General features: G+C 33.8%; 4 protein-coding genes across 5 annotated transcripts in view; 2 read left to right on the forward strand and 2 right to left on the reverse strand.

Moving 5' to 3' along the window:
* Positions 1-22,522, forward strand: part of LOC129238190 (COMM domain-containing protein 10) — a 64,838-nt gene that overhangs the window by 17,161 nt on the left and 25,155 nt on the right. The window contains exon 3 of one of the 2 annotated variants that reach the window (XM_054873228.1): positions 1,089-1,178. The exons of the other annotated variant lie outside the window; for it this stretch is intronic. The gene's annotated coding sequence lies outside the window, so the exon portion shown is untranslated. Of the gene's footprint in view, positions 1-1,088; positions 1,179-22,522 lie in introns of those variants that run through there. 2 annotated transcript variants of the gene reach the window in all.
* Positions 982-1,518, reverse strand: LOC129238191 (uncharacterized). The gene is made up of 3 exons (XM_054873232.1): positions 1,451-1,518; positions 1,269-1,379; positions 982-1,186 (listed from the first exon to the last, which is right to left on the reverse strand). The coding sequence occupies exons 1-3, from the start codon at positions 1,488-1,490 to the stop codon at positions 1,023-1,025; spliced, it is 315 nt and encodes a 104-aa protein (XP_054729207.1). The 5' UTR covers positions 1,491-1,518; the 3' UTR covers positions 982-1,022.
* On the forward strand, positions 14,998-16,382 carry LOC129238431 (putative nuclease HARBI1). The gene is made up of 4 exons (XM_054873456.1): positions 14,998-15,338; positions 15,400-15,553; positions 15,698-15,792; positions 15,846-16,382. Exons 1-4 carry the CDS (start codon positions 15,102-15,104, stop codon positions 16,380-16,382), a joined length of 1,023 nt encoding a protein of 340 aa, XP_054729431.1. The 5' UTR covers positions 14,998-15,101.
* On the reverse strand, positions 16,352-17,299 carry LOC129238188 (uncharacterized). Its single transcript, XM_054873225.1, has 2 exons — positions 17,167-17,299; positions 16,352-17,100 (listed from the first exon to the last, which is right to left on the reverse strand). The coding sequence occupies exons 1-2, from the start codon at positions 17,289-17,291 to the stop codon at positions 16,515-16,517; spliced, it is 711 nt and encodes a 236-aa protein (XP_054729200.1). The 5' UTR covers positions 17,292-17,299; the 3' UTR covers positions 16,352-16,514.

Consider the following 22,522-nt stretch of genomic DNA (forward strand, 5'->3'; position numbering starts at 1 on the left):
TACATTCTAAAATTAGGTTTTTGTGTTACAAAAATTAACTTTTTACCATAATAAAATATTTCAGTTTTGGTTATTATTTTGATTATTAAATTTTTGCTTTTGTTTTCTTATGACTTGATTGTGTCTGTTGTGGCTCATTAGTACTGCTTTTCGAATTTCTGCGATGACTTCGCTTTTCGGGGTACCATTAAATGTATCTGTTGGATATACATAAAAAACATGTTATATATATAAAAAAAAGTGTAAACGAAAAAATGTAAATACCGAAAATAAGTTCCAGATTTTTGAGTCCCAAAAGCGCCGATTTATTAGCTTTCCCCTCAAAATTATAGTGGAACATCAAGTCATTTGAGTACACGCGCTTCATTACTCCTTTGATGCATCCTTTTGCACCCCTCAGCTTCAGCAAAATATTTAGCTAGAAAAGATAAAATTAAGTTATTTATTTTATTAAAAATTTTTTGAGCTTATTTGATATTGTATACATCCATATGTATGCTTCTGAAATAAATATTCTAAGTTAAAATAAATTTTCCAATTTCTGCAAATAGCCATACTTTTGAACACCCTATTGTACGTAATTTTATGTAAATCATAGTTGTTTGAGTGGAAATAGGTATCTCAAAATTTGTGGAATCTCTTATTTCGGCAAATTTTAAAACCGCTATACGGCGAATTCTTAGATGTTACAATTTTAATTTTACAATTTAACTCAAGCAACCATGATCACATGTGTATAGAAATAATAGTTACTATTGCTTCGGAGTATGGCTTGGTATTCAAGAGCTCCTCCAGAGTATTAATCGCATCCTGTGATGTTATTGGGAGCAAACTCTGAATCCTGATATACTCAGTATATTCAGTATATCAGGATTCAGACCATCTCCCGTGATGCGCGCAATACTCTGGTGAACTCTTGTCATCACCACTTTCACCTCCCTCATTAGCTGTCCCTGGACCTGAAATTCCGCTCTTTCTGGCATCTAAATAATAAAGAGCTTATAAAGTTATAATTCATTACTTCAATAAGATACTTGTATAACCTTTTTTTCGAAGTCCTTGAAATTCCTTTCCACCTTACTTTCTAGGTCCCTTAAGGTGGTCTTTATTTCCCCCAATGATTCACGGATATCGCTCCGCATTTCTCTCAGCTCCTTTTGTAAAGAAGCCAGAGAAACTGGTTCACCTGAAATAAGTGTTTTTTTTTAACAACCTCGCAAAAAAATAATGGTAAGAACTAAAATTTATTAAAATATAAAAAAATTTACTTGGAACCGCAGTAGCATGGTTGGATATCGTTGCGCTGGTGGAATGTGGGACTGCTGTACGCCTTTCGTAGGGCTGCGATACAGCAAACCGCTTACGCTGCACGGCAGACCCTAAAATGGAATTAGTTTTAAGTATGAATATAAGTATTTACAATTCTGTTAATATATTTTTATATTTATACCTGTAAAAATAGGGGGGCCCGAGCGTGGTGGAGAGATCATTTCGCTTTCCGAAAAAAAATGTCCTCCATTGTACTTAAAAAAAAGAACGAAATAAATTATGTAGAATGGGGACAAGAATAAGCTTATTTCTATCATTTATACAAAAATATTTATAACTTATACCACTACGACTAATTAGGACTACATTACTTTATATTTCACCTATACAAATACCTAGCCCTGACATAGATTCTACTGGCTCCATAAAATAATTTTCTGAATTAGAAATAAGGATCGCTTTAAAACTTTTGGTTTCCTTATCTAATCCAACAATTTTAACACTAAACCTACCGACAATTCTTGTATACCTATTCCTACCGCGCGCGGTCAAATTGACCGGTAATTAAAAAGATTATCAATTTTATTATTCAGTGCAGATAATGGTTGATTTGTGGCTAAATGTATATAAAATAAAGAATTTTCATGAAATTTCGTCCAAATTTATTTCTATATAATTTCTAAAATTCTTTATAAAAAAACAAATAAAATAAAATTTTAATACAGAATGTTATGCATACATAATATACTTATTCGACTTCTTCGGCTTCCTCACATTGTTTACAAATAATTGTAGTCTGAAATGTGCATTTGCCGCAAACATATTTTTCGCACTTCGAACAGATTTTTGTTGTTTTATTATCTTTACAAAATTTTATTTGGCAAGTTTTTCGTACGCACAAATCGGAACTTGTGGACGGTGTTGGTAAAAGCTTTTTTTCTTGAGATTTTGTATATGCATCTCTGAGTTCTGAAGCTAACTGGAACAAAAATTCCTGCCTGGAAATGTTTTCACCCGTCGTTTCTTTATACAAAATCCAGGCATTTATTCCAGCTAGGTCCAAAATGTAAAAAAAAACCTGAAGTGGCCACCTACAACTTTTCGACTTCACGCTGTATTTCCTTGCCATCTGATCTGCCACATCTACACCAAATTTTGTACTATTATAAAATCTAATAGTTTCCGGTATACGTTTGTTGCTTTTTTCTATTTCTATTGAGTTATGTTTGGAACTTAGGACAAGCACTTTTTTTTCGGCTTACTTTTATACACTGTAAGAGTGATGTAATTTGATTTATACAATTTGCTTGAAAATCTAACCATTTTATCTTTTCTTTCTTTGGCTAACTTTGGCAACTCTCTTTTGTTTCCACGAATTGTTCCAACAATTGAAGTATTTTTTGCAAGTAATTTCTTGGCTAATGATACACTCGTGAAAAAATTATCTGTTGTTACATTCCTTCCGCATCCTGTGAAAGGATCCATCAGCTTTAGAACAACGAACTCCCCAAGTGAAATTGAACAATCTCTCCTTTCATCCTTTCCCAAATAGGGAAACCCATTTATAATATACTTACTATTGACGTCACACGCCAACCACAACTTTATTCCAAATTTGTCTGGTTTGTTTGGCATATATTGTGTAAATCTACACCTAGTCTTCGACGGGAATAACTGCTCATCAACAGCAATATATGCACCAGGTTTATAACAATTTTGAGAATTTTCAATAAATCGATCCCATATTGTAGATATCATAGCAAATTTATTGGTTTGTAAACGCTGGCTTCTTTCGCTCTTCTTATCAAATCGTATGTACTTCATAATTTCTGTAAAATCGTTTCGGCTCATTGTTTTCGAAAAAAAAGCGGGTCCCCAATTTTTATTCCACAAATATGAGATATCCAAATTTTTTGCCTCATATGCGCCGTGAGCATATAGCAAAGAAATAAATGCTTCTAGTTTTGTTTCATTTAGCTCCCACTTAGTCCCCAACACCCTAAATGCTTCTTCTTCTGTACATTTTATAATATGATGCATTATGCGCTGATCAATGATAAGAGTAAATGCCGTCTTCATTTTTCCTTTCATTATATATCGTTTAGCGTATCCTGTTGGTCCTGACATATCCCTAAAAATATTATGCACTGGTAACCTGCCAGATTTAGGTCTTCCGTTTATTTCTTCCCAGACTGTTCCATCAGCAGCAGTTTCGATGCGTTGATCCTCTAAATCTGTCTCACTTTCGGATGTCAATAAAACCCTCTTTCTTTTCTGCCCTGAACGCTTATTTATAATATTCTCCTCTTCACTATCGCTTTCTGATTCCAATTCATTTGTAAATAGCTCTTGATCTATTTCCATGTTTTTTTCAATTTCAGAAGTTTCTTGTTCATCATATTCTGAAAATTCTTCTTCCATGTCCGTTATATTTCTTAGGTAATTTGTAATTTTCAAATGCTTTGACATTTTTAGGGTAAATATCTACAACAGATTATTACACTATGTAAGGAATAACAAATTTACATCCATGTTTTGATACTTTACCTTATCTCCTTCAAATAAACAATTGTAAAAAAAATTGCATAAAAAACTCTTTAGAAGTGCACTACTTGAGACTGTAATCAATACTATTGTTATTTACTCTTTTCACTTGAAAGCGACTCTGAGATAACTGTAAAAAATTTTTCTCTGAGATAACTGTAGAACATTTTTTCTCACCGGTCATATTGACCGACCGCGGTAGTTAGGCTACATAACAAATTTTTTTGGGAAAATAGAAAAAATAACTAAAAGTAAAGAGTGACCAACATATTATATGCATATTCTAAGAATTGTCATATAGTTTGATAACGGTATTATAACGTTTAAAAATGTGTAAGTTTTACAAAAAGTTTGAAAACGGTCAATTTGACCGGTGTTGGTAGGTTTAGTGTTAATGGACACCTTATTACATTGAAAATAACTATCTTTATCTTTGTTAAAATTTATTATAAAAAGGTCGTTTTTAGAAAGTTTGCTAGAACCTGAAATTTTTAATCTTTCCGTTATTCTGAAAAACATTTAACAAATACGTCCGCTGCGTGTAAGTGTGTGTGTATTAATGTGTTCTGTAAGAAAAATTAAACACAAATTTCAATAATTAGAAAAAATACATATGTGAAAGATATAATATCAGACTAATAACGCACAATTGAAAAATTACAAAATACTTACTGAATCTGCCCTGGTAGCTTTGCTGGATGTTGGACGTTGCTAGAGATGGCGGCAATGTAAAACCCGCACGCCTCCCTTTTAATTAATTCGCTTACGAGCTACAAGTTAAGGTTAAAAAAGATTTATTAGTTTAATAATATAGATTATTTACATATACATATGTAGATATACACAACTTTTCACAAATTGCTTATATGTATATGCATATTTCTTATACATAAATGGAAAGGTGTATGCACGTTTGTGTATATAAATATTTACATACATATATGTACATATATCACAATTTTATTCTTATCCTACAAACGTGCATACATTTTTTTCCATTTACTTACACTGCGCAGGCGATTGCTATTAACCAAACCACAAATAGAAATGTATAATGCAAACAATTGGCTTCTTAAACTATGGCATATGCACATCTTTCTGGTTTGGATTAATCGCACTGATCCTGTGACACATTTATTGGCCACAAAATCATATCAATTCACTGCACAGTGTATAAACAAAAGCTATGACCAACTGCACTGGTCATGCCTTTCCATATCTTTAACACATTCACTGATTTAATACTTACCGAGTCAGATGCAGATCCCTTTTAAATTTCTTGATTGTACAACTTTCGCCGTTTATATTGCTGTATATAGTATAAAAAAGATGTTATTAATACAAAATGGAAAAGATTAAATCAGAGGTTTATACATATTTCATGCACCAACCGTGCATATTTACATACAATGTATGGAATGCAAAGTATGTACATATGTACATGCGTAAGAATTTTACTTCGCAGTATATATGTACATACATATATTGCATATTTAATTCATATACACTACGCAGCGGACTAAGGGAATATTAAAATAGGGAGTTAAATAATTTTCTTTAGACATATTGAAAAGAGAACACATATGTATCTGAGGTTAGGATCCCCGCACTGATCCTGTATGGGCAACAAATTGCTTTTCAACCCTTATTTCTCACAAAAACACACTGCACAGTGTATGTATGGATGCAAAAGCTATGACCACCGGCACTGGTCATGCTTTTGCACATTTTATAAGCGAAAAAGGATTTTTTCACGTTGAGCAAACTTACCAAAAGAAAGATGCCCGCTTTTTGCCTTATTGTTTTCTTCTTTTCTTGCTTTTTATTTATTGCGGTGTGAAATACGTTTTTCTGAAAATAAAAATACATTTTATTAGTTTAAATATATATGTATATAATTGGAAAATTTAATAAAAACTGTTCAACTTACCTTTTCGCTTGCAGATTTTCATCGAATTAAACGCGATTCTTTTTTTTATTTCTATTTTCGCGGATGTCATTATGACATTTGCAACTTGTTTTTTGCTGTCACTTTCGCAGTCACTATAATTAAGTTTAATAAGTATTCACGAAAATTATGAGATAAATATATGTATAACCCATCAAAAATGACAACAGAATTAAATGTGATTGTGTGGGTATTATTGGAAAAAATTGAGTGAATGTGGTGGTAAAATTGGAAAAACTGGTGAACGTTGGTTTGCAGGGGAGTTTTCTCTACTTAGGACTTAAATTTGCTTTCTGTTTTAATATCCTAAAACCTGATAAGTGTGTTTTAAGTTCTGATACTGTTGTCGTGTTCTTAGGAAAAGCCTTATCTAAGAACTTCTTGACTTTATTTTCATTGTCAGGTAGACTTAGATACGCCTGAGTTTCTCAAGTAGATTGTCCGTGATGAAGCCTGTCTATGTGTGAGCGGTAAATTCTAGTGAATTGTTTACTACTTTTTCAAAATTATTTGGTAAACAGGAAGCATAAAAAATTGTACTTGCCATTTTGTAAACAGGAAACGAAAAAACTGACTCGGAAAGTGCAACGTAATGAATTTTGCTTGTGAACTTAATAACAAATATGTTTGTGCGTGAACGTAAAGTTAGGGAGGCGTTTATTTATACAAAAAATAGGGTGGTACTATATTCTATTATAGAGATTAGGTGTCACTATAACATTTCACCCACAACTCTTATATTTGTAACAATTTGATATATTGATGTCATTGATATCACTGCTACTCCATACTCTATGGTGTGCGTTTGCATCACATCCTATTATGAGTGGACTAACCCTCTGGTATCGTGGAGTAAATTGTGACCCCAAAAGCAAATTCTGATATACCGGGTGTTTTATTGAATATTCTTGATATATACACGACCATACGGTCGTGGTACTCTCTCTGTACCAAAACTACGGACTCCAGTGCGTGATAGCGGCGGACTATCCAAATTCTTGTTTGCGTGTCCCAGTTATCCATTTTAATAAATTTTAAAGATCAATCTGCAAATTAAAACAAAAAAGGAACAGATAACTTAAAAAGAAAAAAAGTTATTCAATTTTTTTTTGGTAGCGGCTTTCATCAGCCACCCTGTAGTATATTTACAGATTGGTGATCTTCATTACAATTTAATTGATCATTTACAAGCATTGTGTGCAAATTGTCAACGGCTACTGGCACAGGTTTTGTTACGGTCAGAACATCAGCATATTTTATATTACAACGTGTTTTGTAATGGTGACCAGTAACATTTGTTTGGCAAAAATAGCAATCTTCTTCTTTATGATAAGTTTGATTTTTCCATATCATTGGACTCAAAAGTTGTAGTTAGATGATTGTTATTCTTTTTTGATTTTGCTAGTTTTAATTTTGAAGAACAAGCCACACAAATATACTCTGGTTCATACCATTTACTAGTTACGTATGCGCGGTTAAAAATTTCATTATACACTAGAACCATTGCTTTATTGTTTTCAAATTTTAAACGATGCTTCTTATCTATAAACCAGCCGCAAATGTAGCAAAAGCTATTTCGATTTTCGCAAATCATTTCTGATCACACGTTTTTTGTATCTTTAGCACATAAACGACATGACAGTTCCGTTTTATTGATTCCTTATAACATTGAGCAGCAAACAATTCTTTCACGCCAAAAACGAAATGAAACTTCATAGTTTATATCGATATATGAATAGTTTTGCTATGTAATCAAATTTTTGACCGCGCATACGTAAGTAGTAGATGGTACGAACAAGAATATATATTTCTGGCGTGATCTTCAAATTTAAAACTAACAAAAATTAAAAAGAATAATAACTATCATCTACAATTTTTGAGGAAGTAAGAATAGAAAAAATATCATATTACTTGTAAAACTAGTAAAGTGACTATAATCTTATAAACGCAATTCCTTGGATAATTTCTAACGAATTCTTTTGAATTAGGGGTCATTAAAAGCAAAATTAAATACACTTTTGATGTAGTAAGAGAAAATAGATGTTTTATATAAAATTAAAGCTACCAACTAGTCTCAAAGTTGAAAAATTAAATTTTTTGAAAGTTTTTGGTCTCTATCTCCATGAATTCAAAAGATAATAAAAAAATTCTTTCACGGTTGGAAAGGTTAAACTTTTAGCTGGAAAATGAAAAAAAAAAATTAAATTTCGTCAAAAAATGACAAAGATACGATGTATTTTGTACTTGAATATGCCTAAAAACGGTTTTTTGGCTCTAAAACAAGATTTTGAGGGTGTATTCAAAATTTAAAACATACCATTCTTTTCAGTTTTTCATAAGCTACAACCCTCACCATGTCCGGTCCAAAGTTTTTTTGCAACTTTTTTTTTTGTACCACAGTGTTATTTACACCCTGTTTTAAAGCGGTATCTCTAGCCTTTTCCTGAATTATTGGCCCGGATATTGGAACATTTTGGCTTCGGGCCCTACAAAATCACTGGTAACATACATCTCGTCACATACTTTCATAAAGGACCTTTTACTTTGAATATTGTTTCCATCCATCCATTTCGCTCGGATATCTTCTTTATTTTTAATTTTGAACCTTAAAACAGATAATATAAGGACTCTGTACATAATTAAGTCGATTTTCTTTTTCATTGAAAACTGTTTTTACACTCCGAATATAAATTTGAACGATGTTTGTTTTTTTAGTAAAACTTACCTTTTGGCTAATGCTCGAGCGGACAAATTGTTTTCCTCACTAGCGTTTATGATTGCAATTTTTTCTTTCAAACTCACATTCGACCGCGACATTGTTTTACGTCTTTTCACTTTCACTGAACACACTTAACTGAGCAAACCGAACTAAGCATCCGCCTTAAAAAATATTTTCAGCAAACACGGGAATCCCCTTTTTTATTTACTCACATCGTATGTATGTACACAACCACTACGACGTTTCTTAAAAGTCAGTATACATAATTGTAACGAACGTTTTGCATTGTTATATATGTAAAGTTTTGTCCGCTCAAGGGGATTTCGCGTCCGCTCAAGAGAGGTTTTTCTCTGATTTATTATGAAACGAAATCTGTTTGTCCGTTGACAAGAGGTTCGCGTCCGTTTAATAGAGGTTTTTGGTCTAATTTTATGACAAATGACTGTCTGCGTCCGGCCAAGAGAGTGTCCGGGTAAGAGAGGGGCATATGTTCTGAAAAATGCACTTAAAACTACTAGCCACGATGTACGGTTGGCTGCTGTTGACTGGTTCGGCAAGTCTGAACTCGTCGGTTGAGCGACCGGACGGTTCGTGGTGATCTCTGGCGTTATAGTTTTTTGCTCCGTTGCTGCCATGATGGGCTTTTGATAATTGCATATATATTAAAAAGTGTCTCTCTGGCTGGTTTCGATTTTGAAACTACGCACCAGCTAGCGTAGCTGTGGGGCTTCCACGTCTCTTTTTCGTTTTACGTCTAGTTTACTCTAGACGGGGAGTAGTTATCACTCTTCTCACCAAAAATTTTGCGGCCGCCGTAGCCGAATGCGTTGGTGCGTGACTACCATTCGGTATTCACAGAGAGAACGTTGGTTCGAATCCCGGTGAAACACCAAAATTAAGAAAAACATTTTTCTAATAGCAGTCGCCCCTCGGTAGGCAATGGCAAACCTCCGAGTGTATTTCTGCCAAGAAAAAGCTCCTCAAAAAAATATCTGCCGTTCGAGTCGGCTTGAAACGGTAGGTCCCTCCAAACACCCAAAAAGAGTGTACGAGCCAATATATATATGTACAGAAAAATTCTGCGAATTTGGAAAGCGAAATAGACTGTTCATATTTTTCTCCATAGAGACGATGCATTTCAGCTACCGATAAATCACTGGGTAGATAACGTTTGGAAGTATCACGTCGAGTATAGTGCGATTCATATGACGGAAAACTTTTAATGAAATCCAAAACTACTTTTTCCTTTTCTACAGAAAGTTTTTTAGGACCCTTATGTTTACCCGCATGTCTACCTTAACACCATCCCCCTCAAGTTTTTCCTTCGCAATAGTTTTAATAAATTGTTCGGTTTCAGATAATGCAAATCTAAAGCATTTTTGACACACTGCAACTCTATTACTACTAATCTCCATGAATCTAGTGCTTCTGTGTCCATTTTCATACATGGTTTGGAAATGTCTTGAAGCCTCACTGTTTTCCCAAATAAAAGAATCGTGACTTGCACCTGCGTACCTACTGTTCACATACCTTATTCGCTGCTTATGGTCACATATCTTAAGATAGAAAAAAGTCATTTTATTAGTCAATTAAAATTTCAGAAATTAACTTACTATCATTGCGCAATACTGTAATATCCTTTCCTATTATAATAAAGGTGCGAATTGTCTCCAGCAGGTTTCAAAATTTTTATGTGGGTGCCATCTACGCACATAACTATGCCGGGAATTCTTGCTTTTCCAAAAAAATATCTTTTGGCTTCAAGCTCTTCAGTCTCGGTCATTGCCAAGCTTATCCATCTGGGGCATAGTGTTGCCTCTAAAATATTTAAAACTTCTGAACACTGTGGACTGCGCCATGCCAATATTAAAATCTTGCCCAGTACCATTTTGATAACCCCCTTCAGCAAAAAATCTTAGACAGGCTTCTAGTTTGAGCTCTGGCGATATCGACCATGTTTTAATAACAGGAGGCATTTCCCTCTTTAATATGTTAAGAACATATTGGAAAGCTATCTTATTAAGGCGGAATTGTTTAACAAATCTACAAGAGGAGTTTACATAAATTTTCGTCAATTGTCCTTAAAAAGTGAACTTACACATCATCAGGCAACTGGAACACGTCAACAGCATTATCCCTTACTTTTTCCGGGTTCGTCTTGCATCATTGCTTGTACTTTTATTAAAATCTATATAAAACGCTATTGAATCCATTTTACACACTTAAAAATATTTATTGGTGTTTGAAATTTTTACACAGCTGATTATGCTGATAACACAGTTCACGGATTGTAATGCAGTGCATCCGTCGGTAACAATTATGCCATTTTAGTGAAAAAGTGAATCGAGTGCGGATCGAGTTAACTCCCGCCGCATATCATCCGATGTTTATCATAATAGGCAGGAATAATATGAATATGACCTTTTCCTCGGATTGGTTTCATGCTTAACTCTTTTTACCGTGTTGGTTTCTTCAATTTCAATCAAGCCATTAACATAAGCTTTACGTAAATTGTAAGAGCCTAGTCGCCAATACTGTTTGTGTATGAGCTGCTGTTCTTCGTATGTTATTCTCTGAGTGCATTTTTTTCTGCATGATTCCAACGGACGAACGATACACGGGCTGGAACATGTTTTCCAGCTGTTGAAGTATAACTCTCTCCACGATTTCTTAATACTTTTCGCGTTGATGATTGCACTTTATTTGCCACAATTTCTTTCGTAACATTCTCGGAATTCACCTAGTTTAAAATTTTTGTATCACAAATTATAAAACATTTATTTTAATACTTACAGTATCGTTTTCTGAATCTGAGCTAGAAACAGCACACCCACTTATATCAAAATTAGGATCAACAATCGAATCATCGCTAGAAAAGTCAACTACTCAAATTGTTGACATCTAGTGAACCAAATATATTTTCACTATCCATTTAACGAGCAAGCACTTCTCACAGTTCAACAAACTCTTATCAACTGAACAGTTTATGTAAAGAAAAAAATATAAAATGCACACACAAAAACAAACTTCTATTGATTTAGTATACCGTTATTTTCAAACGAAGATTCACCAGAATGCCTTAAGTAAAATTAAGATGTTCTGTAAAACGAAAAATGTACAATTTATGATAGTTTAAGTTTTATAATAAGGTCTTATGTCTACTTAAGTGAAGGATATTTCAAATGATATTTTTAACATAACAGCTTATCTAAACTTAGGAAATCAATCAAAATACATTTTGCGGAAACTGTGCTGGGTGTATAACTTTTAAGTTAAAATAAGTTTTTATGAATAAGTCATAAATAACAAACTGAAATTTTCAAAAGAGCTTAATTTTACTTAAGATAATTTGACTTGGACAAAATATTCAAAAAATATATACCTTGAAAAGTAAACCCCTATCTTCTTCTTAATCGGCGTATCCATGGTGGATGTTCGCGATTACTTACAAAAGTCATTGTGATCTTAGTCGTACGGTTGTCAGGTCATATTATTAATGATGTCATTATATTTTTGTCACACAACGTTTTTCGCTGCTGCTGTTAGTTCGCCGATTGTTTTGAGGCCTGTCCACTCTTTGATGTTGTCTAGCCATGTCATTTTCTTCCTACCAATTCCTCTTTGTCCTTCAATTTTTCCTTGCATCAACAGTTTTAAAATATCATACTTGTCACCTCTTGTTATGTGTCCGAAATAAGCGACTTTCCTCCTTTTTATGCCCGTAAGCATGTTCCTAGCGGTTTGCATTGTATTTAGCACTACGTCATTTGATATTTTTTGTCATTCCAGCTTATTTTCAACATTTTTCTGTAACACCACATTTCGAAAGATTCTAGTCGCATCCATATAAGAGTGTTGACCATAAATAACAAATCTTTTCTTTAACCCGATTGGTATGTCCCGGCGTGTCAGTATCTTTTTGATCTTCATGAAGGCCGCTCTAGCCATTTCTATTCTGCCTCTTATCTCCTGATCATGGTCCCATTGGTCATTCAGCCATACACCCAAATACCTGAAACGTTTTACTTTATGGTTAGTCTCGCATAGGAATAGTCGCTGCTGCTTTTATTTACAATAATAAATTTGGTTTTGTCAATATTTATGTTTCGCCCGAAGTCTTTGCTGTGTTTTTCAACATTGTTTACAATAGTTTGGAGATCCTGGAATTATTTGTTACTAACGTTGTATCGTCTGCGTAGCAAATGTTATTTATGTATATCCCATTAACTTTAATACCTAATTCTGCGTCATTTATTGCTTCTTCAAATATTTTTTCTGCGTACACATTAAATAATAGTGGCGATAGAATGCAACCTTGTCTCACTCCTCTGTAGATTTTTGTCTCTCTCGTGGTGATGTTTCCGAATCTGATTTCTGCAGTCTGGTTCTAATATAAGTTTTGTATACATTTGACGTCATATTTGTTTATGTCCAAATCTTTCATTACTTCAAATAGCTTGTTATGTTGTATTTTGTCAAAGGCTTTCTCTATAAAACTCATGCATATATCTTGATTGGCGTCCTTTGATTTTTGTGTAAGCATTTGAAGACTAAATATTGCTTCTCTGGTCCCAAACCCTTTCTTAAAGCCAAATTGTGTTGTTCCTATAGCGGCCTCGCATTTCTGATAAATTCTGTTGTGAATAATTTTAAGAAAAATTTTTAGCGTATGGCTCATTAGACTTATCATCCGATAATCCTTGCATTGTTTTGCATTGGTCTTTTTTGGTATCACAATAAACGTGGATTTTAACCATGAGGTTGGATAATTAGCAGTTTCATATACACTTGTGGACAAAATAATAGGTGCAACAAAGTTTGTTTTAATTCAAAAATTTGTAAAGACAAGAGTTTTTTTATTGTTTTAGTAATGTTTTATTTCATTAAATAAAAATATGTTGAAATTCATTTTACTTTTTACACTGAAATGAAAATTTAATTATAACAAAAAAATACCATTGGTCAAAATAATAGGTGTGAAATATTATATGACAAAAAACAAAACATAAAGACAGTTCAACTTAAATTTAACCGTTAGTATTTCAATAACCAGTATATCGTCCATGGTTCTGTATAAGTTTGCCTATTCTATTGGGCATGGATTTTATTAATTTTTGGCAGGTTTCTAAAGGGGTAGCATCCCATATTTCCTTGGTCTTCTGCCAGAATTGCTCCTTGTTTTGGAATGCAAAGTCTGCCAGTCTCTTCTTCAAATCACTCCACAAGTTCTCAATATGATTGAGATCAGGGGATTGACTTGGCCATTGCATACAACTTATGTTTGCATTTCTTAGCCACTCCAACACCAACCTCGAGGTATGTTTGGGGTCATTATCTTGCTGATAACACCATCTCAGAGGCATGTTTTCTTCTGCATATGGAAGCATAACATTTTGCAAAATATCCCTATACTCAACCGCGGTCATTGTGTCTTTTATCCGAAATAAAGGACCAACACCCTGCCAAGAGAAACATCCCCACACCATAATGTTTCCGCCTCCATGCTTAATGGTCTTTTTGGTATACTGAGACGCAAATTCTTTGCCTTTCGGGCGGTGTACACTTCTTTTGGAATCATTACCGTATAAATTCATCTTTACTTCGTCACTAAATAAAATATTTCGCCACTTTTTTTCTCCAGTAGGATCACACCAATCTCTGTGCTCAATAGCAAATGCTTTTCTTCTCTGTATGTGCACCTTTCGTAGAAGTGGAACTCTTCTAGCTTTTCGTCCTGTTAGATTAGCGCCCACTAAGCGCAGTCGTATTCAATCCCATTTCTGCTGCGATTTGTCGCGAAGACACAAAAGGATCCTTTTTGGTAATAAGAACTATACGGCGATCCTCTGCCGGGCCGTCAATCTTGCCCGTCCACGATTTTCTTTCTCACACTTCTTTTTTAAAGAGTTCGTAACAAAGTTTTCCGACCGTCCCAATGTATTGGCAATATAGCGATACGTTTTCCCTTCCGCACGAAGTTTCTTCACCAATTGACGCTCTACTTCGGTGCAGTGGCTATTACGACCCATTCTAAATAATTATTGAACCAGTCAAAATAATACAAATTGAACAATGCAGCGAAACATACTTGATAACACTTCAAATAACAAGGTATTTTCGAAAAAATGCTGATACACCTATTTTTATGGCCAAGCGAATTCAATCAAACAATCATTACTTTCCAATAACACGCAAAATTACCAATTGAGTCGCAAAAATGTTTTTTACTTACGTTCTAGTTTCCTTTTGTTTCATTAAAATGTAGCGGTATCAAAAATAAATAACAGTTATTACACTATTGGGCGTAAAATCAGTACAGATTCAGCACACACCTATTATTTTGTCCACAAGTGTATGTGGTTAAACACTTTCATTAGGGTTGGCATTCCACTGTCATTTATAAGTTTGACAATATCAGCTGAGATTTCGTCACAGCCTGCTGCTTTTTTTGGTTTTGATAATTTTATCGCATATTTTATTTCAGACATAGTTATGGGCCTATTCGTAAATGCATCACTGCGCTGCATCATATGATTATTCTGCACTGCCACTGCTAATCAGCTGTTGATGATGCTTTAATTTGCTTATTCTTGTGTTTGCATTTATGAACGAAATAGAATAATGGAAAAGCTAATAATTAATTTAATTTTTGATCTGGACGATAAAACAAGTGATGCAAAATTGTGCAATCGACTAAAGAGAAATATAATTAAAAAAAAAAGAAGAAATTTATTGCTAAAAATTTTTCTGGATAAGAAGAGGCGAATTCCTAAAGTGCTGGATTACTTTAAAGTTATACAAAAGTATCCTGAAGACATATTTTTTGATCATTTTCGAATGAGACGTGAAACATTTCAAGTAAATATTGTATTAACATGTTTAGAAGTGTTTAATAAAACTCTACAACATAACTTTGCAGAATTTGCTACGCGAACTAAAGCCGTTCTGGTGTACATTTAGAAAAGGACGTTTATCTTTCAACTTGGAGCAATGTTTGTATATTACGTTGTGGAAGTTAAGCAATTGTGGGGTAACCTTTCGACATTTAAGCGATCGTTTTAATGTAGCAAAAGGTACCGTTCACAAAATTTTCCACAAAACTGTAAGAGCTATTTGTTGTTTAAAAAAGGAAATAATATGGCCTTCAGTATTGGAGCAACACACCATAATGGAATATTTCCAAAATAGCAGAGAAAATCCATTCCCTTTCGTTATAGGTTGTGTCGACGGTACACATGTCAAAATCCCAAAACCAAAAGAAGATCCTATAAGCTACTATAATAGGAAAGGATTTTATTCTATTAATGTGCAAGTGAGTTTGGCATTTAAATAAAATAAAAAAAGACATAAAATTAAATATTTTAGGCCATATGCGACAACAAATTTCGTTTCCTGGATGTTTTTATTGGGTATCCTGGTAGTTGTCATGACGCCAATGTATGGAATAATAGTCCAATTTATAATTCGGTTGTCGGTGGTCAAATACAACTTGCTCAGAACGCAATAATACTTGGAGACTCAGCGTATCCACTTTCTACGTTTTTGTTGACTCCATACAGAGATAACGGTCACCTTACGCGTGAACAAAAGAAATTTAACTTTTGCCTTAGCTCGACTCGTGTTATGATTGAGCAAGCGTTTGGGATCTTAAAAAATAAATTTAGAATATTATATAGCATGGACACAGCGAGCCATAAAAAAATTTCTAAAATTGTGTTCGCTTGTACTATTCTCCATAATTTTATTATTAATAACGGAAACCCATCAGAATACATATCATCAAATAATAATGTAATAGAAAACGACGATTTTTCTAGCACTACAATAAATGAACTACCAACGGGCGAAGATGAAGACGGAGTTACTTTAAGAAATAACTTAACAACATTATTTTCAAGTTAATTTCAATTTATTTTATACTTTTTAAAAAGCTTTTGCATAAATAATAAAAAAAATAAAATTCCATAAAACATTTGTACACAGCAACTAATTACTAATTTAAAAACATTCTTTGATATAATAGGTACATTTATTTTATTTATTCACCATTGCTTTTTCTAGCACCTCCTTTAATTCCATCATGGCATTTATACGTCTTTCTTCTATGAGTAGTTTTCTCTCTTCTATTGCAAGATTTTCCTCATGGCGTTTTTGCTCCTTTCCAGATTCATCTTCTAGATATTGCAGAATGTCAGTGTTTGTCCTTCGTCTTTTAATTCTACATATGGGAGAGTCATCACCAGAACTTTGCATATCGTCAGAAGGTGTACAAGCATTTCCTACATTTTCATCTATTGAAGACACCAGATTTTCTACGGGAGGGTTAATCGAATGTCGCCCACCATAAATTTCATCAAAATCATCAAAAAATGTCCAAGACGTAGCGTCTCTTCCAGACTCTTTGTTTCTTGCTTTAATTCTTTTATAAGTTGTGCGCAAATTTAGGAATTTTCTGGTGATTTGTTCTTTTGTCAGGTTGAAACTCGGGTACTTCTCCTTTATTTTTGTTAAAACCTGACCCCATAGCACTGACTTATTTTTTCTTCCGGCCACAAAATCAGTTTCCATATCCAAACGGGTTGAAATCAACAGCTTGCACATTTTCCCGTCTAAATCGAATCTAAAAAACATTAAATGCAATAAAAATAAGTAAAACAATAAAAGAAAATACAAACGAAATACTTACACATCTGTTGCATCAGCCATTTTTATGATTTGTATTTTGCGGCTATTTGCGCACAATATACTGCATAGTTGCATTTTCGACCACTTATGAGTTGCAGTGTTGCCAATTTTTGCATTTATGAACATGATGCGTATCAGATGCAACGCAGTGATGAATTTACGAACAGGCCCTATTTTAAGTAGTGGATCATCTGTTGAGTCGTTTGTGCTGATATTTACATCTCTTGAATCGTCTTTGAATAATTCATGGACATATTGTACCCAAATATTGCGTTTTTCGTTTTCATCTGTTATAACTTTGTCGTTTGTTCGTATAATGTATTAATTGTATCTTCTCAGGTTGCATATATCCTTTAGTTTTCTGTGTAAATTAACTTGTAACTTTTCCAATCGCTCTATATCCTCACATTGTCTGCCCATCCATTGGTTTCTTGCGTCTATTATTTTGTCTCTGATTTCCTTGTTTCTACGTTTATATTCGTCAATGTTCATGTTCCGATATTTCCTTCTCTCATTCATCAAGTTCAGAATTTCATCATTCATCCATTTTTCTTTTGCTACATTAATTTTTGTTCCTAATGTATTAGTTGTCAGTCAATAATTCATTTAGCTTGTTTTGGAAGTCATTTCTAATATCGTCGTTTTCCAGTTTTTGTATATCGATATGGGATTTTTTCTGTTTTGTTTTCCATGATGTTAATCGAGATCGTATCGTTGCCAGCAATAAGTTATGATCAGAAGGAACGTCTGCGCCTGGTAGTGTTTTTGCCCGTATCATAGATGATTTGAATCTTTTGTTAATCAAGATGTAGTCAATTTGATTAAGTTTTATATTTCTCATACCATCTTGTGGTGATTTCCATGTGTACAGCCGTCTCTCTGGTAATTTATAATACGTGTTACCAATTATGAACAGTGTTGCCAGAACCAATCGCAGCAGCGTACTAAAGCGATGATCAAAAAAGTAATAGATTGCTGTACTCCGTAATAGGAGTCTAAGCTAAATTTAAAAAAAAAAAAAAAAAAAAAAGCCCGGCCAAACACCTAACAGAAGTCTAATTTTCGTTTAATAATGAATCTGCAAGACAAAATACGGATTCCTTCTTATACATACATGTAGATATTCTTTTATATTAAATTCTTGTTCATGGTCCATTGAAAAAATAATCCGCAATTATTTCACGTGAGAAAATGTTCAGAAACACTCACCTTTCCATACTGATGTATCAGGATTTAATTCACTGAAACGAAAACAAAACACTCACTATCATCACAGTGACAATTCTCGAACTGAATAAACTTCTAACAAAGCAGTAAAGCTCATTCAGAAAGGCAAAGTCAAATAAACGTCATAACACAGTCAGTAACACAGGATATCACTAATTAACATATATTCTTTTAACATTAGCGGGTTTAATATTTTAAGCCTTTATGGCCAATGCGCACGTTGCAAGTTGCAACGTGTTGTATCGTGTTGTTATACATATTCAAAATTGACGATGTGCAGTAGCGGAGAAATTATTGTCAAAAGGGCGAATGAAACAAAAATATCTCCAGACATATGTCCTTTTAGTATACATCATGTTTACTTTTATGGCTGCTGCTCGCCCTCTCTCGTTAACAATGGGACTTACATAAGCAGCGATGGATAATGAAGGTTTCCCAATACGTCTTTTATAAAACATTTTTTTCAAAATTTGGCTGAAATTGTAATTTAAAACATGAACAATTTTTTTCCTGTTTCCTCTTAGAATTGGAAATTGTAATAGATTTCATATGAAGTGTAATAGCGTAATAAACTGAGAACAAATGTAATAGATCTATTACAATTGTAATAGACTGGCAACACTGATTATGAATTCCTCTTCTTGACAAAATTGCGCTAGTCTATTTCCTCTTTCATTTCTGTCTCCTAGACCGAAGTTTCCAGTCACATTTGTTGTTTCCTCTTTTCCTACTTTTGCATTGAAGTCGCCCATGATTATATTTATGTCATGTTTCTTAGTCATCATTAGAATTTTTTTAAGGTCATTATAAAAACTTTCAATCTCGTCATCAGTACAGTCAGCATTGGGAGCATATAGGTACTTGGATAATATTTAACTCAACTGGACTTGTTTTCAATTTTAGGATCGCCATCCTATCAGAGTATGGAATAAATTCGCTAACTTTCCCACAATGCTTTTTCGCGATCATAATGCCTACTCGTCTTCTATGTCTTGAAGAATCATTTCCTGAGTAGTAAAAGTTTACGTCTTTTTTTATGCAGCCGTTTGATTGCCACCATGTTTCGCTTATACTCGTACCAAGAAAGTCAAGTTTCAGTCTGTTATCACTGATTGTGTTGTCTAATTCACCTGATTCGTATAAACTTCGTACGTTCCATGTCGCAATATTTAATTTCCTTAAGTGTTTTATAATATTTTTACTCCTATTATTTGTGTGTTGTTTGTATGTAATTGTCATGGGAGAGTGTACCTTCCGTGGTTTCCCGTTGCCTTCTGAAGGATTATTCATTACAATAGTTTTTGACTGCTAATATCCTATTTTTTGTTTTTTTTTGCCGTTAAATGTCTTATATACACTGGGCATTGTTTACTTATATATATATATGGCTGTCGTCTAGGCCCAAATTGAATTTTTCGTTTGCTCGTATACAATCAATACATTTATTTTTGAGGTCATCTTTGCATTCGCTTGTTTTATGTTTTCTAAAGCATCTGCTGCATGTTTCTTCGTTTTTACATTCTAGTGATTTGTGGTTGTATCCTTTGCATTTAAAGCACCTCGTCACGTCAACTCCGTCATACACCTTGCATTTTTCGCATCCAATACTGACTTTTTCAATTTTTAGGGCGCTCGAGAAATGTTCTTCATCCACTTCCAGTATAGCATTGTAGTACGTTTTGTTGATTTTTGGACCGCGTATTGTTTCAAGACCTTTATTTCACCTTGCTCCATACATTTGTTTTGCTTCTTCAAGCATTCTAATAACTCTTCATTGTTCTTTTCGAAAGACATACCTGTTATCATCAGTTTTGGCTTAAGTGGTCGGGGGATCTTAATCTCGTATTGGTCACTTATATTTTTTTCCATTATTGCTTTAATTTTATTTCTTTCCTCATTATTCACACTATTAATTATCATAGTCCCATTTTGACGTGTTTTTATGTCAGCAAAGTTTAGCTCTTTAGGGTTAATTTTATTATTCAAGTCTTGTTTTGTTTTTGGTTTTATTATAATAGGCACACGTTTTTTTAATTCTGGTATATCCTTTGTTTTGTTTGGGTTACTGTTGAGTTTTAACATGTTTGCATATGTGCTTTTGCTTTTTTCCCTTACCAATGTTTTGATTTCTGTGCATAGTTATTCACTCTCTTTACCCGCAGTTTCAGTTTGCTCTTTCATTTGTTCCGCTACCTTTCTTACCTTTGTTATTTCTTCAACATTTTGTTTGTATACCTCCTGTTGGTATTTTAGACTCGCCATTTTTTCGTTGAATTTCTCATCCATCGCTTGTAACAGTTGTGTCATCTCTCTCTTGTTTGTTCTTAGTGCCTCTTCAAAGTCACTCTTATATTCCTTTAGGTATACAGTAGGTTCTGTTTTTATGCGGTAGATACGTTCCGCAAGAAACAGCATAAAAAAAAACAGCATAAAAAAAGCTACTAGTTCTATAGTAAAACTATAGATACGTTTCAAATGCTAAAACCGCATAAATCTGAAATAATGTAATAAAATCGCATAAAAAAGGGCACTAGTCCCATATTATAACTATAGATACGTTTCATAGACCGCATGAATCTGTGATGAGTTTTTGCTTAGCTGGTTTAGAATCTTGTTTATATGTACAATTCCCGATAGGTCGACATGCATTTTGTAATTAAAAAAAAACCGCACTATTTCAAAACCGCATAAAAAAAAGCCGCATAAAACAGAACCTACTGTACATTATTTTTATTGACGCTCTCCTGAATATCCCGTATGACTAGCAGTGATGTCATTTTTTGTTAGGCCAAAACAGCTGAATCGACTCAAGAAAACAGCTAAAAAAAGCTGAATCTACGGGGAAAAAAGTCGAAAAAAAGCTGATTTTTATATATTGATTTTTTTATTCAAGAATATTTAATTTATCAATAGTACTAGATTTTCAATATCTTCCTTATCGCTCGCATAATATTCTCTCTGTTCTATTTTATTTAGACAGCTGGGCGGTAGCTGGTAATCAAAACAGCATTTGTTTTCTCTGTTTTGTTAATTATATACGTGCATTTCGCGCGGTGAAGCTTAATTTTCGACGCGGTGCTGCTGTCATCGAACTTTTGTTGGCAAAGGTCACTTAAATGATTAACAGGGGCGATTGCGCTATGCTGTGCAACGAATAGGCAAAGCGCTGCCTCCTGCTCAATTGTTTTTGTTGCCTTTTGACTAAATTGTATTTTGTTTTTCTGCACAAAGCCGCTCATCGAACTAATGTGCTTTTTTGTAGCACCATGTGCACGCAAATCACATAGTTTTGCAGTTATGCTGCACTTACAGTAGCTACAATACGCCCGTGTTAAGTCTGTGGAATCCTTCCTCAGCCACTCCTTAAATTCTTTGCTCTGGAGCCACACATCTCGCACTTTTTGCTTATAAATTTCTTTCGGCATCGCTAACTTTTATGTTGTGTGGCAAACGAATTTCACAATTTTAGCGATGGAAGACGCGCAAATTTACATAGGTGGGAATTCTTTCGATAGAAGTAAATATCGATAATTTACTGATAGACTTACATTTTTAGCATTTCAATCGTCAAATGGGATAGAAACAACTCACCAAATTGAGAAAAAGTAAAATTAAAAAAATATATATTTCAATTTGCTAAAAAAGCTAGAATTCCCGCCGCCCGCTGTTTTGAAATTTTTCTCGCAATCTCATTTCCAAAACAGCCAGATCTGGCTGGAAAAAAGCTGAAATGACATCACTGATGACTAGATCAACGTTTTGAATGTATGTAACACACTCCTCGCAAATGAATTTCACCATGGGATGTGATTATGGTCGCTTTATAATTGTAACACACACACATAAGCTGCAAAACAAGCATGCTTGAGCGTCACCAGCAGCTATATAACACTAAGTTCGAGCTCATCTGCTCATATGCCCATATGACAATTTTCTCGTCAATTCGAAAATAGTCAATATTGTACAATAATATTTCGCGTTGAATTACTGTGCGCTCGGGAAAACGTCAACTAATTAAAACCACGAGTGTTGACGTTTAACAAATTGTTGACGTTTATGAATGTAGAAACTTTTAATAAAAAAAACATATTGATAGTGTGCTTTAAACGTTTTCATTGACTATAAACTTA

The sequence above is a fragment of the Anastrepha obliqua genome, chromosome 2 (genome assembly GCF_027943255.1).
Source record: "Anastrepha obliqua isolate idAnaObli1 chromosome 2, idAnaObli1_1.0, whole genome shotgun sequence".
In the NCBI taxonomy this organism is placed as follows: Eukaryota; Metazoa; Arthropoda; class Insecta; order Diptera; family Tephritidae; genus Anastrepha; species Anastrepha obliqua.